Source organism: Phocoena phocoena, chromosome 8 (assembly GCF_963924675.1).
Source record: "Phocoena phocoena chromosome 8, mPhoPho1.1, whole genome shotgun sequence".
NCBI classification, from domain to species: Eukaryota; Metazoa; Chordata; class Mammalia; order Artiodactyla; family Phocoenidae; genus Phocoena; species Phocoena phocoena.
Window position 1 is genome coordinate 97,082,659 of NC_089226.1, and position 14,509 is coordinate 97,097,167.

General features: G+C 48.5%; 1 protein-coding gene across 50 annotated transcripts in view; it reads left to right on the plus strand.

Moving 5' to 3' along the window:
• Positions 1-4,112: 4,112 nt before the first annotated feature.
• MADD (MAP kinase activating death domain) overlaps positions 4,113-14,509 on the plus strand; it is a 33,650-nt gene continuing 23,253 nt past the window's right edge. For 21 of the 50 annotated variants that reach the window (XM_065882189.1, XM_065882190.1, XM_065882191.1 and 18 more), the window contains exons 1-14: positions 4,113-4,174; positions 4,911-5,507; positions 5,924-6,227; positions 6,749-6,880; positions 7,303-7,416; positions 8,111-8,191; positions 10,028-10,206; positions 10,560-10,795; positions 10,995-11,151; positions 11,418-11,521; positions 12,113-12,303; positions 12,681-12,934; positions 13,186-13,325; positions 14,155-14,256. In XM_065882189.1, the coding sequence (XP_065738261.1) occupies positions 4,113-4,174; positions 4,911-5,507; positions 5,924-6,227; positions 6,749-6,880; positions 7,303-7,416; positions 8,111-8,191; positions 10,028-10,206; positions 10,560-10,795; positions 10,995-11,151; positions 11,418-11,521; positions 12,113-12,303; positions 12,681-12,934; positions 13,186-13,325; positions 14,155-14,256 (2,653 nt within the window). Of the gene's footprint in view, positions 4,175-4,910; positions 5,508-5,923; positions 6,228-6,748; positions 6,881-7,302; positions 7,417-8,110; positions 8,192-10,027; positions 10,207-10,559; positions 10,796-10,994; positions 11,152-11,417; positions 11,522-12,112; positions 12,304-12,680; positions 12,935-13,185; positions 13,326-14,154; positions 14,257-14,509 lie in introns of those variants that run through there. The other 29 variants (XM_065882200.1, XM_065882201.1, XM_065882215.1 and 26 more) reach the window with 7 other exon arrangements.

Below are 14,509 nucleotides of genomic sequence, written 5' to 3' on the forward strand. Positions count from 1 at the left end.
GGCCCTGGGGGACAGCGAGAAAAGTCCCCTGAGGCCAGGGGTAGGCTGCTGTGTCCCGGGTTTAGCCTCGCGGAAGAGCTGGACTCCCTCTCCCAGCGCGCACCGCGGCACCGCTCACGCCCCCTGCCTTGGAGCGCACCGGGTGGAGGAGATGCCGCGGCCGCGCCTTCCGGCCTCAAGTCCCCCCGCCGCCCCTGAATTGGTAGGCTCCACCGCCGCGGCCGCAGGCTTTCCTGCCCACGCGGCTGGGCACTTCCAAAGCGCGAGCGGGGGAGGTAGATGAGGTGAGGGGAACGGTGAGAAAGTCCTAGGGCAGCTTATCTTGAGACGTCGCTTCCAGATTCATCCGCAGTTCATCGAAATGGGCTCTGTTTCCGTGTCGAATTAAAATGTTTGCGCGCAACCCAAACAAAAAGTATTCCTTTGGGTCCTCCCCCTTGTCACGTAGAGGCGCTGGGCTGGCCCAGCGCTCCCCATCGCGTTCCCACTCCCACAAGCATAGGTGTGTGCGTAGCCATCTCTCTCCCGAGGTCCGGCTCCACCCTGCAGCGCTCGGCTTGGTGCAGCCCTGTCCCCCCGGGGTGGATGGTCCGGCCCCTGGCCCCTCAGCCTCCCCCTCCTTCACCGAGTCGGAGTGGAACACGGCTCACGGTGCAGACGCGGAACTGGCGTGCGCTCCGAGCGGCGCCCGCGCCGAGGAGCGACTGACGCTCGGCTGCCGGGGGACGTCTGGCCGAACACGGCCGGTCCCCCGAGGCTCGGGAGGTAGGAGGGTCCGGGCCGCTGGGGGCCCCGGAAGGGTGTTTGGGACGAGGCTCCCCGGGAGAAACGGACTCTGGGAGGAAACAGGGGCTCTAGGGCGAAGGGGCCTCTAAGGAGGCCCTAAAGGAGTGTGAGGGGGCGTAGGTGTCGAGAGGGACAGCAGGGGTCCGTAGGGAAGAGAGTGGGGCTAGAGGTGGGGGCGTCCGGGCCGCCGAGGGGGTTCGGGCTCTGAGCCTAGGCGCAGCTCGCGGCTGCAGGGCGAGATTCCTGCGGGGCTGGCGGGCGGTCCTGGTTCCGGGGCGGGGGCGGGGGAGAACTGTCCAGCAGGTGAGGGGGCGGCCAGAGCTGTCCAGCTCGGGGGCCCGAGCCGTGCTAACCACATGGCTCGTGTGTGTGCGTGTATATCTGCGTGTGTATGTGCGTGTGTGTATTTGTGTGCGCGCACCCGCGCGCCTTATTTTTGGTTAGGGTTTGAAAAGCACGTTTGGTTCTTTAAAAAAAAATTTTTTTTTTTTAAATTTGGTGTTTCAAAATTGGCTTGTTGGAGAGTGGAGACACCGTTCAGTTTTTCCTGCAACTGCTTCCCTCCCCATCCTCGTGCACCTCTAAATTAGTCCTCCTGTTCCTGCCCTCCCCTCTTCCCCAACCCTGCCTATTGCCTGCCTCTTTACTCTCATTCTTCCGCACGCTGGACCCGTCTGTGCTGATGCGCTTGCAAGGTCACTGCCTGGGGAGGCGGTGGAGGGGAGAGAGCCTCCTGTTGTGCTCACGTCAGCAAAGATGTCATATCGCTCTCTGGTTCCTGTGGTTTTACTATGACATCCTGCCCAAAATGAGGGGCGAATCCAAAGGGTTGGTTAATGTGGCCATTTGTAAGCTGAAAAGACAGATAATTTAAAGGTCTGTGGATGGAGTGGATGGTAGTTGTGTAGAACTTCAGCAGATAGGTATGCGTTTTGAGCTTGATGCCTTTGGAATATACGGGCTAGGAACGAGGAGCTATACGTTAGTAAGTGTAGCTGAGGCAAGAGGCAGAGTGGGTGGATGTGAAGACAGAGTGAGTTATAGGTAATGCGAGAGAATTTAGAGTCTTCGTGAGGAGGGGAGAGGGGAGAGAATGGGAAGAAAAGCCTTGGTTATCTCTGCAATCTGAAAAACCAAAGGCAGTGGCTGTTGATGAGATATAAATTGAGACTAAAAATCCATCCTATCACTAGTGGCTAGAATAGTCACAAGATCTCTGGGTCCTTGTGGCTTTGGAGGGAGGTGAGCACTGTAGTGCATGATAATGATTTCAGTTTTATCAGGTGATTCTCAGTGGAGAGGGGGCTGGGATCCCACCAAGGATAGAGGCCTGATGCCTAATATATTAGAAGATGCTTCAGGTGTGATCTTTGAGATTTTTATTTGGAAAGGGCTCCTGGTTTTCAACATAAACATATATTTTAAGGCTTAGCCTTGAGCTCTGGTCCTGTAAATTCTGTTTTATTTTAAGATACTTTGGCTCTCACTAGGCATTTTCCATATAATTCTTTAGAGAATGAATTATGCTTTTACCCATCTCCCATTTCATTTCTGTGTTTCCCTCCCCTTCTCGTTCTGCTTGGGAGGAGCTGAACTCTGCTCTCTAACAGTTCATACTGCAATGCCTCATGTTCTGCAGTAGGCTTATGAGTCCGTAGCAGTGGAGAGTCCCAAAGGCCTTTTGGGGTGGTACTGTTGCCTAGAAATGAGTATTTCGCAAGCTTGGGAACTTCATTTTCGTTGTGTAGAAAGGAGATATCTCTGTCAAAATCCAGAATTAAGACAAAGTGCAAACTAAAGGCACATGGGGGAGAAGATAACCTAACAATTAGTAAGTGCTATCAGTGGAAGAGGTGTCTCTAGATTCAAGGAGAATGAATTATTATGGGCATTGGCCAGCTCTGGAGTAGCAGCTGATAGCGCTGTGCGGTCCCCAAGCAGGGGAGGGGCGGTGACTCTGCTATAAATAGTGCTGGAGCCAGAGTTGCTATGGAGACAAAACTGAATCCTATTACCTGCAGGTCCTCTATTGGGAGCAAGAGAAAGGAGGGAGAAGTATTTTGAGGATTTGAGAGGTGTTGTAAATAGTTTTTTTTTTTTTTTATAAGTAGGAGAGAAAAAAGATAGAGCTTCTCATCTAAATCAAATAGAGCCTTAAACATAGAGGGAGTGTGTACATTGTATGTATGGGAGTGCACACAGCAGCAGAGAAGAGAGTGAGGGTGTGTGTAGTGTAATGGGATTCTCTCTGTGTGTATAGTGAACAGGGTCTTAGTGTGGAGCACAGAGGGGGAATACCGGAAGCACTGAAAGTAACCTTGTCGTGGAGTGAAACATTTTATTTAGAGGAGTGTATGGAGACCCAACAGGAAATAAATTACAGTTAAGACATGTAAGCTTTTTCTGATTTTGGGACTATGGCTTAGAAATTCCTCTGAGCACCTCTCCCTGTCCTTGCAGGAATACTGTTATTTCTGCATCTAATTCTTCATCTCTGTAAGATAAAGAAGGACAAGGCCTCATCTGTGTATATTGTATTACTAATTCGAATCCTGGGACCAGAATATAAGGGAAGACTGTGATTCAGCACCAAGGGCAGAGCTAGTAGCAGTAGCCGCTGGGCCCCTTTCTTGCTTGAAGAGGGGAGTAAAATGGTTTAGATGAAGCAATTGGGGCATAGATACTCTTCATTTGAGAACGCGTGGGGTAGAGTAGCCAGCTGTTGTAACTGTCGGAGTGCAATTAACTGTATAGACTATGTGGTAATTTCACATCAAGCCGAATGCAGAATGTTGGAATAGAGAATAATTAGGTTTCCACCTAGAGCCAGGAGTGCAGATTAGTTCTGATTAGGGAGTCTGGTTTGATTCTGATCCACCCTGGAGCAGTCCTGAAAGTGACTTAATTTTTGTTATCATAATAACTGAGTCCAGATTAGACTGACTAGGCCTGTTTTTCAGAAACAGAAACAGCCCCAGGGGTGAGGCTGGAAATGAACTGGTTTGTAGGGACGGAGAGGTGAGCCATTATTTATCTTACTTCTTGACATTTGACTCTGTGAGCTCATAAGCCTGGACAGAGCTCTAGGCTAGGAAAAGTGTCATGTTCTCCTATCTTTAGTACTAAAATGGAAGATCTTCTGACCTATGTCCCTGGCTGGGATGCAGCTGAGAGGGATGAGTCCCTTAGGCACAGCAATGGATCTTATCAGTACTTTTTTCCTATTAGACTTGGATTTTCAGATAATATCAGAATTCCTCCTGGGAACATTGATTCCATGCTTGGTGCCTTGAAGTTTCTCTGAGATGAGCTGATGAATTGGAACCATGGTGCAAAAGAAGAAGTCCTGTCCTCGGTTACTTGACTACCTAGTGATCGTAGGGGCCAGGTAACCAAGAAGTGACTGATTTTTGTCTTGTCATCTGGGATAGCCACAAAATCTGTGATGAGTTCCCTTCCCCATTTCCACGTTGCTTTGCATATCTCATTCTTCCCCCCCCCCCGGCCCTGGCTGGACCATGCGGCACATGGGATCTTAGTTCCCTGACCAGGGACTGAACCCTTGCCCCCTGCATTGGAAGCACAGAGTCTTAACCTGTGGGAAGGTTAAGGGAAGCCCTGCATATCTCATTCTTCTTCTATTATTTCACCCTGATGGGAACCTTGCTGCCAATAAGGGAAACAAAACAGGTAGATTGAGAGTGTTGGCCTGGAGGAACAGAGACAGAACAAAACTCTGCTCTTAACTAGCGTCTTTGTGATTTTGAGCAAATATACTCTATACACTTCAGTTTCCTTATTTCGTACAAAGGAAAAGTACATTGTGCTCCTTCTCTCTCTACATATGCTGATTTGGGAATTCATTAGCTAATACACCTTGAAAGATGCTAGTCATCTCAAAGTGTTAGTGATAATTTTATTGTCGCCACTTTCCTTTTATTTCAGGGTGGGCATCTTCATGGCAGCACAGACCTCATTTAGCCTACAGCTAAATGTGGCATGTTTTCCAAGGTCCGGCAGCTAGGTTTCTTTATCCAAAAGAGCATTTATTTCTTGACTGTGGTTAAAATTTGAAAGAGCGTTCTGTCCCTTCAGGCTGCTGAATTTGTCTTTCTGTTCTCCAGGCACCCGAGCAGTGATAGCGTGGCCCAGACTCCAGAACTGCTACGGCGATACCCGTTAGAGGATCACGCCGAGTTTCCCCTGCCCCCGGATGTCGTGTTCTTCTGCCAGCCGGAGGGCTGCCTGAGTGTGCGACAACGGCGCATGAGCCTGCGTGAGGACACCTCTTTTGTCTTCACTCTCACCGACAAGGACACCGGAGTCACGCGTTATGGCATCTGTGTTAACTTCTACCGCTCCTTCCAAAAGCGCGTGCCTAAGGAAAAGGGGGAGGCCGGAGCAGGGTCCCGTGGGAAGGAAGGACCCCACGCCACCTGCATCTCAGAAGAGGTTGGCACCGAGAGCTCGGAGAGTGGCCCGTCCCTGCAGCCTCCCAGTGCCGACTCTACCCCGGATGTGAACCAGTCTCCTCGGGGCAAACACCGGGCCAAGGCGGAGAGCCGTTCCCGCAACAGCACTCTGACGTCCCTGTGTGTGCTCAGCCATTACCCCTTCTTCTCCACCTTCCGAGAGTGTCTGTACACCCTCAAACGTCTGGTGGACTGCTGTAGTGAGCGACTGCTGGGCAAGAAACTGGGCATCCCTCGAGGCATACAAAGGTACGGTTCTCTGCTGATGCTCAGAAGAGAGGGACGGCATCTAGAGTTGAGGTGTAATTGGCTTGTGAGGGGCGTAGGAATTTTCCTCTAAAGCCTGAGGTCCTTCAGACCTCCTTGAGCACTTTGTGTTAGTCCGTGCTAAGCAAGAGACTACTGCAGAGTTAGACTTCCTTCCACAATCATGTTTGGAGTGATGCTGAGGAATTTGGTGTTTCATGATGGGCAGGACATTAAGTCTTGCTATGTATACATTTTTGCACTTGTCATTATTCGTATGTGTACCCTGTGATCCTAGCTGAGACCAAAGGGTGGGCTCCTCCAGTTTCTGTCATTAGACCCTCTACGGTTACGTTGGGCTGCAGTGGGGTGTCAGCTCCTAGTGCTTATGTGTCTGTTTCCTGCTGTCTGCTGCTCAGGGACACCATGTGGCGCATCTTTACTGGATCGTTGTTAGTGGAGGAGAAGTCAAGTGCCCTTCTGCACGACCTTCGAGAGATTGAGGCCTGGATCTATCGATTGCTGCGCTCCCCAGTACCCGTCTCAGGGCAGAAGCGAGTGGACATTGAGGTCCTGCCCCAGGAGCTCCAGCAAGCTCTGACCTTTGCGCTTCCAGACCCCTCTCGATTCACCCTAGTGGATTTCCCACTGCACCTTCCCTTGGAACTTCTGGGTGTGGATGCCTGTCTTCAGGTGCTAACCTGCATCCTGTTAGAGCACAAGGTGAGAGGGCCAGCTTTCTACACTGTTCTAGGGAAAGGGCTTTGAAATGTGGCAGAGGCTAGACCCATGAGTTCTCTGAGGATAGGGACTACATCTTTTGCATCATTTTGTCTCCAGGAGATAACACGATACCAGGTATACAACAGGTACTCAGTTGGTGTGGGTTGAATTAAGGTACTAGTATCGTGTGGGATATATTCAGAGGGCTTGACACTCATTTGAATTCTTCTTAACTATACCAGCCTAACTCTCTGAAAATTTCAGTCGTTCTGTTCCAATGAGTGACCCTGGAATTTGGGGGTACAAGAACTAGGATGACAAGGAGTGATTCAAGGGAGAATTATTGCAGTGCTTGTGCTGGGAGGCGGCAGGCAGGATGGGGTGTGAGGCAGTGATAAGTGTGGAAACTAAGCTCCCAGAGCCGTAGACTTGGTGAAATAGAAACTAAATTGTAGTGTGGGAAGCAGTTTTCTCACAGACCTTCTCCGGTCAGGTAACCCTTGTGGTGTGGCTCGTTGCAGGTGGTGCTGCAGTCCCGAGACTACAACGCACTCTCCATGTCTGTGATGGCATTTGTGGCAATGATTTATCCCTTGGAGTATATGTTTCCTGTTATTCCACTGCTGCCCACCTGCATGGCGTCCGCAGAACAGGTGAGTCTCAAGGTGTCTTCTGGCTTTGTCACCTCTGTTCTAACTCTGTCCAGCTCTGAGGGCGAAGGCTCAATGCCCAGAGAAGTTGTAAATCAGTACTCGTCCTGAATTCCTTGTTATAACTTATTTGTCTACAAAATCTGAACTGATCTGGTGGCAAAACCTATGCTGTTTATGTTTTTTATTTATCACAGTTAATACAATGATTATAGGCTTCTGGCTACACCACTGCAGGTGCTACATAATATGTAGAATATGCACTATTACTTTTCTAAAATCTGAAAAATTCTGGACTTTGAAACACATCTACCTTCAAGGATTTGGAAGAGGGATTGTGGACCTGCGTTTTCCTTGTCTAGAAAAACCGTGACTCAGTGTGTGATCGCAGTTGGTTTTGGTTTTGTTTCTTGTCTTTTCCACAGCTGCTGTTGGCTCCGACGCCGTACATCATCGGGGTCCCTGCCAGCTTCTTCCTCTACAAACTGGACTTCAAAATGCCTGATGACGTATGGCTAGTGGATCTGGACAGCAGTAGGGTGAGGCTCTTGTCTGAGGCATTGTAGGGTCTAGAATAGGATTGTGTTCTCTTTTTCTAGATTACTCCCAGGAAGTTCCTAAGTTTGTGGGTGATTGCTGTTATGAGACTCATTGAAACAACTTTTTAAAAAATACTGCTTTTACTTTATTGGCTTAATAAGCCTTGGTTAGGACTCAAAGAATTATAAGATTTAGTTTTGCTGGAGTTAAATGCTTCCCCACATCTTCCAAGAGCAGTAGGGCAGTTGTGGTTGCAGGATCATTACTATGGTGTAGGTCATCTAATGGCTTTCTGGGAGTGTAGTTTCTAGTAAGAAATGGCAGACTTTAAAAAAGTATATGAACATTCTGCAGTGTGAGTGCATTCAGACTTTGGTAGGTAGCCCTTATGTGTGTTCATTGTAAAACTTTAGAAAATGCAAATAAGTATAAAGAAGTCAGTAAAAACTATGATCCTATTATCTAGAGATAGTCACCAATAACATTTAGGTATAATATTTCCTTTCAGGTGTGTATACGTGTCATATACACGTGTATGTGTGTATTTTATACGTGTGTATATAATATATGTGTTTGCATATATATAATAATACCGTATATATAACCTCCTATTCTTGTTACTTACCTTTATGTAAGAGAAACTTTGGAGCAGCTAATTCTAAGGTCATGCCTTTTATCTTTCTTCTGGTGCAGGTGATTGCCCCCACCAATGCAGAAGTGCTGCCTATCCTTCCAGAACCAGAATCACTAGAGTTGAAAAAACATTTAAAACAGGTAGGTGAAGAATGAAGAAAAGAAAAGAAAAGCAAGCAGCTATAGGACTGCTGTAGGCAGACAGCTCTTATTGTAAGAGCCAGTTTCCTTTCAGACTTCAAGTGGAGTAGATTTTCTTAGCCTTGGGTGGGCTTAAAAGGAGATGTATCCCATTTCTGGGTTGCAGGGTGAATCTCAGAAAGGGCTTTTTACCTTCCTTTTAATTCACTGTGTGCCCCCTCCCACCCTCTCATCCTTGTAATGCTGTATAAAACAGCCCTTCACTTTCCGCTGCTTGTCCCATCTGCCATTCTTAATGGCCTTGGAGCATTCTCAGTGTTACAGGAGGGAGTCAGTAGTTTGGATAATCTGGCTCCTTTTATGGTTTCCTCTTGAATTGATCTCTGGTCCCTACAGAATCATTTCTTCAAAAATTCCTTTCTCTGAGTAAAAACCCTTAAATACATTTTTCATTGATTGATTTTCTTCTTCTTCTGCATGCTGAACACAGTACCTGAAGGTAAAGTGTGATGAGGCCCTGGTCCTCTGCGCTGCTGTATGTGTTATGTAGGACCACCAGTAGATAGCTCTGTATTTCTTTTTAGGAATCTGTCATTTGAAGGGTCTTCAGGAATCTCTGTCTGTGTTGTCTCAGTTCTTAGAAATACCTCTAGGTGGGGATTTCCATGGTGGTGCGGCGGTTAAGAATCCGCCCGCCTATGCAGGGGATGCGGGTTCGAGCCCTGGTCCAGGAAGATCCCACGTGCCACGGGGCAGCTAAGCCCGTGTGCCACAACTGCTGAGCCTGAGCTGTAGAGCCCACGAGCCACGACTGCTGAGCCCACGTGCCACAGCTACTGAAGCCTGTGCGCCTAGAGCCTGTGCTCAGCAACGAGAGAAGCCACCGCAATGAGAAGCCCGCGCACCACAGCTAGAGAAAGCCCGCACGCGGCAATGAAGACCCAACGCAGCCATAAATCAATCAATAAATAATTTTTTTAAAAGAAGAAGAAAGAAATACCTCTAGGTGAAATCTGTTTGGATATAAATGGGTGATTTTTGTATTATCCTTCTCTCTCTTTCACTTGCTTCATCACTACTGATGTAATATGATATCTTGTTACTACAGAGTCCGGTGTGGATTGCAAGTTCAGAAAGTTCTCTAGCTGTCTTCCTTTGCTGTGTTTTTCATTCTTGATGATTGCTTTAGTATGACTAATGAGATGGAGAGGTTGATATATGATATTGGAGTTTAAATGTTTGTAGGAGCTAAGATTTTTGGGCTCACAGATCCTGTATCCTGACCCCTGTTACTCAAAGCGTGGTCCACGAACCAGCAGCATTAGCATCACCTGGGCTTGTTAAAAGGGCAGAATCACCTCAAGTATATTGAATCAGAATCTGCATTGTGACAACATCCCCAGGTGATTCCTATGCTCATTAACATTTAAGAAACACTGCTGGGCTAGACCAGTGGTTTTCAGACTGCCCCATGGAGCCTCTGAGGGTTGATTTAGGTTGGGACCCCCGAGCATTTGAGGCTCTGGGTTCCTTATGTCCTTCAGAGAAGCTTTACTTTTACATGTTTCGATTGTTTATATTTCTACATAGATTTCAATTGAAAAACAAGATTTTGTAGCTAAAACAAATTTGAAAGCTGTTGCCTCGGACTTCAGGTTTAGATCGTTGCCTTGAGTCAGATTGGCTTAAGCTGAAGATTTCATAATTCAGATTGTTTTCTAAAGGTTAAAATATTTGGATTTTTGTTTCAAAGATGAAGGTTCTTTTCTAGGAATTGAGGTTGGCTGGCTGCCCCAGAAACCTGCCTTCTCTGAGGGACTTCTTATTGTTCCGCAGGCCCTCGCCAGCATGAGTCTCAACACCCAGCCCATCCTCAATCTGGAGAAATTCCACGAAGGCCAGGAGATCCCTCTTCTCTTGGGAAGGCCTTCTAATGACCTGCAGTCTACACCTTCCACTGAATTCAACCCACTCATCTATGGCAACGATGTGGACTCTGTGGATGTCGCAACCAGGTACAGCCAAGCCATCCCCACAGTCACAAGCTCTTAAATTGGTCTCTGCTCACTCAGTGACCTTGGGGCAGATTACTTCCCTGAGCCAGAGGTTCTTTATGTATACAATGTATATAATATTTGGTTACATTTGCCACCTTAGTAAAAGCAAACAGAAGAAATAATCATACTCGCAGGCCTCTTAGACCTTGTGTGAAGAAGGGGATTGAGGATTCTTTGAGATACCTCTCCCCTTGCTGTTGGAAGCCCATTAAATGATGACTGTGGGAGGTGGTCTGAGGCCTCGGATCGTCGGGATCCTTGCTCTGCAGGGCGAGGGACTCAGGTCATCTCACCATCCCCTTCTTCCCCAGAGTGGCCATGGTCCGTTTCTTCAACTCCCCCAACGTGCTGCAGGGCTTTCAGATGCACACGCGTACCCTGCGTCTCTTCCCCCGGCCCGTGGTAGCTTTCCAAGCTGGCTCCTTTCTAGCCTCACGTCCCCGGCAGACTCCTTTTGCTGAGAAACTGGCCAGGACTCAGGCTGTGGAGTACTTTGGAGAATGGATCCTCAACCCCACCAACTATGCCTTTCAGCGGATTCACAACAGTGAGTCCACCTACCTCTGCTTTGCCCCTCCTTCTGCGTTTGTCCTCCTGATGGCTCTTCCCTTTGCTTTTTCCCTTTCTAATCTTCCACCTGCCCCTGCCATTCTGATTTTGCTTTAGACTTTTTCCCACCTTTCTTTTAGGTTTTGAATGATTTTTTCCCTTATTGCTGACTCTCTCCTTTTTTCCTCCGTGGGTAGACACATTCGATCCAGCCCTGATAGGCGACAAGCCGAAGTGGTACACCCACCAGCTGCAGCCTGTCCACTATCGAGTGTATGACAGCAGTTCCCACCTGGCCGAGGCGCTGAGCGTGCCGCCGGAGCACGACTCTGACTCTGACCCTACTGATGACAGGTGAGCAGCCCCTTATGGCAGCAAGACAGTTCTTGAAGTCTAAGAGGCTCTTGCTAGCCGTTATTTAGCACAACTGCAGAATTTCATAGGATTTAGACATCAGTCCTTGAAGCCTTGGGTTATATTTTGGTTGATTGTTTTGCGTCCTTATTTTATCTTGCTCCCTGGCCTTGAGTTAAGAGTGCTCCTCTGTTTATTTTTCCTGATGCTGATTCTCCTCCCTGCCCCTTCTTTCTGTTTTATTTTTTTTGCTCTTCACTCTGCAGCGGCAGTGATAGTATGGATTATGATGACTCAAGCTCTTCTTACTCTTCCCTTGGTGACTTTGTCAGTGAGATGATGAAATGTGACATCAATGGTGATACTCCTAGTAAGTGTACTTGGAGAAATTGGCCAGCTTGGGACAGGGTTTGGGGTTCTGTGATGGTATGGTCTGTACCTGCCATCCTTGTTGTTGTTTTTTTTAATTAAAAAAATTTTTTTAATTAATTTTTAATTGGAGTAGACTTATTTTTATTTTATCTTTTTGGCTGCATTGGGTCTTCGTTGCTGCACGTGGGCTTTCTCTAGTTACGGCGAGTGGGGCCTGCTCTTCGTTGCGGTGCGCAGGCTTCTCATTGCGGTGGCTTCTCTTGTCACAGAGCACAGGCTCTAGGCGCACAGGCTTTAGTAGTTGCAGCACGTGACCTCAGTAGTTGTGGCTCGGGGGCTTAGTAGTTGTGGCTCGCGGGCTCTAGAGCTCAGGCTCAGTAGTTGTGGGCGCACGGGCTCAGTTGCTCCGTGGCATGTGGAATCTTCCCGGACCAGGGATCGAACCCACGTCCCCTGCATTGGCAGGGGGATTCTTAACGACTGCGCCACCAGGGAAGTCCTTGGAGTATAGTTGATTTACTACGTTGTATTAGTTTCTACTGTACAGCAAAGTGAATCAGCCATACACATAATCCTTGGGTTTTGGCAGACGTGGATCCTCTGACACACGCGGCACTGGGGGATGCCAGTGAGGTAGCTATTGATGAGCTCCAGAGCCAGAAGGAAGCAGAGGAACCTGGCCCAGACAGCGAGAACTCTCAGGAAAACCCCCCTCTGCGTTCCAGCTCCAGCACCACCGCCAGCAGTAGCCCCAGCACTGTTATCCATGGAGCCAGTTCTGTACGTGAGGACTTGGAGGAGTGGTTAAGTGAAGACTGTTACTTGGGACGTGGGCCTCAGCTCTGTTAGGGAAGCTAGGATGAAGCTATTCACTTAATTTACTACTTTCTCCACATTTCCCCCTTCTTCCTCTCCGTAGATCCTATAGTTTAGAGCCTGTGAGATACAGTTTGACCCCAGAAGGACATCCAGCTTTGTTCAGGGGTTAGCCGAGATCCCCTTTGCATAATTTGTGGAGATAGAGAACAGGGGTATAACAAAGGTCTTTTCTCACATACCCCTTAGGCTAGCAACCTGACAGGCCTGGCTTGAACTGAGAACATAGGAAGGCATCACAGGGCACCAGGTGACTCCTTTCTATTTAATATGTCCCCTAGGAACCTGCCGACTCAACGGAGATGGATGATAAGGCAGCAGTAGGCGTCTCCAAGTCCCTCCCCAGCGTGCCTCCCAGCACTGGCAAAGTGAACGTGGACAGGCGTCAGACAGAAATTGGAGAGGGGTCAGTGCGCCGGCGAACCTATGATAATCCATACTTCGAGCCCCAGTATGGCTTTCCCCCTGAGGAAGATGATGATGAGCAGGGGGAAAGTTACACTCCCCGATTCAGCCAACATGTCAGTGGCAATCGGTGAGAGCCTGGGGTTGCCTTCTAGTTGGGTGACTGAAGGACCTCACTACAGTGGACCCTGGGCGAGGGTTAACCAGAAAGTCTGAGCAGTCTGAAGGCTCTCATGGTCCTGCGTCCCCAGAGGGTCGTGCTTTGATCTAGGCATTTAGAAATTGTGGGGAGGGAGAGGTGACCGCAGTGTAGCATCAGGCCCACACACCCAAGATTAGGTACCCCTGCCTGGGGCTTATAGGTGCCACTGTGCGTTCAAGGGCTCAAAAGCTGCTGCGGCCCAACAGCTTGAAACTGGCAAGTGACTCAGATGCAGAGTCAGACTCCCGAGCGAGCTCGCCCACCTCCACCGTCTCCAACAACAGCACTGAGGGCTTCGGGGGCATCATGTCTTTTGCCAGTAAGTGCCTTCAGCTCTCTCACGCTTCTGTCCCATCTTCGCTCCAGCAGGGCCTGACCATGGCAGGTATGGCTTAGAGCTTCAGATATAGGGCTGGGTTGGCATTATCAAGCTCCGGATAAGGTCGTTTGGGTGACACTGAATAAGGTATTTTCAGGGGAGGTCAACGAAGAACAGGGACAGATTAGTCGTTATCTTTATACCTGGAGGTTTTAGTCTGTTTCAGGTAAGACAGCTAGCTGTTAACTGAAAAATAATCATTATATTAAAAAGCATACACTTGTACATATATTTTGTGGAAATATTCTGGTCAAATTTGACTTGGGTATATATCTAATATCTTCTTTGCCTGGGAAAGGACTTTTTCATCAACGCGCCTTGAAATCTATGTGACATTGACTTGTGCGTAGAGAAAATTACCAGAAATGAGGGGCGTTGTCAGTTAAAGACTAAAGACAGACTAGGGACCGGGGAAAGCCGACCTGGGAGATAATTGTGATGGTGAGTTTAGAAGCCCAGGAGGGACAGCACCAACATCAGACCGGAAGCACGTTAACTGCCAGCGTTCATGCTGGGTCAGCAGTAGAGAAGAGACTTGGATGTTATCGTGGGAAGCCGTCAGAGAAAGTTGTTACTGGGTTATGAGCAGTCCTGGCAGTGGCCCCCTTTGTTTGCCCCGAGTTAGGCGTGATCCTTTCTCAGCGAGGTCAGAGGTTCTGGGATTGCATTTGAAAAGGAGGAGGGTGAAGATGATGATACGGTCATTGGAGCATAACGCTCTGATTCTTCATCCCTCTGACTCAGTGCTCTCACTCGCTCCCCTTGACAGGCAGTCTGTATCGGAACCACAGTACGAGCTTCAGTCTTTCAAATCTCACACTGCCTACCAAAGGAGCGCGAGAGAAAACCACGCCCTTCCCCAGTCTGAAAGGTAACTCCAGCGCTCCTTTTGCCAAGCCAAGATTCTCTGGGAAATATTTCAGGCCTGTGGGTGCTTGTCAGGAGCCCCATGTATGAAGAATCCTTTGATCCGGCCATTGCCTCTCATATCGCTTCCCATGGCTTTCACTGCACATCATGAGTTCTTGCTGTTTTTCAGATGGAAGACTGTCTTTTGTAGCTAAAGAGAAGGCCCTGTTATATCATATAGGATAATGGCAACTGGGGGATTACTGCTGCTTCTG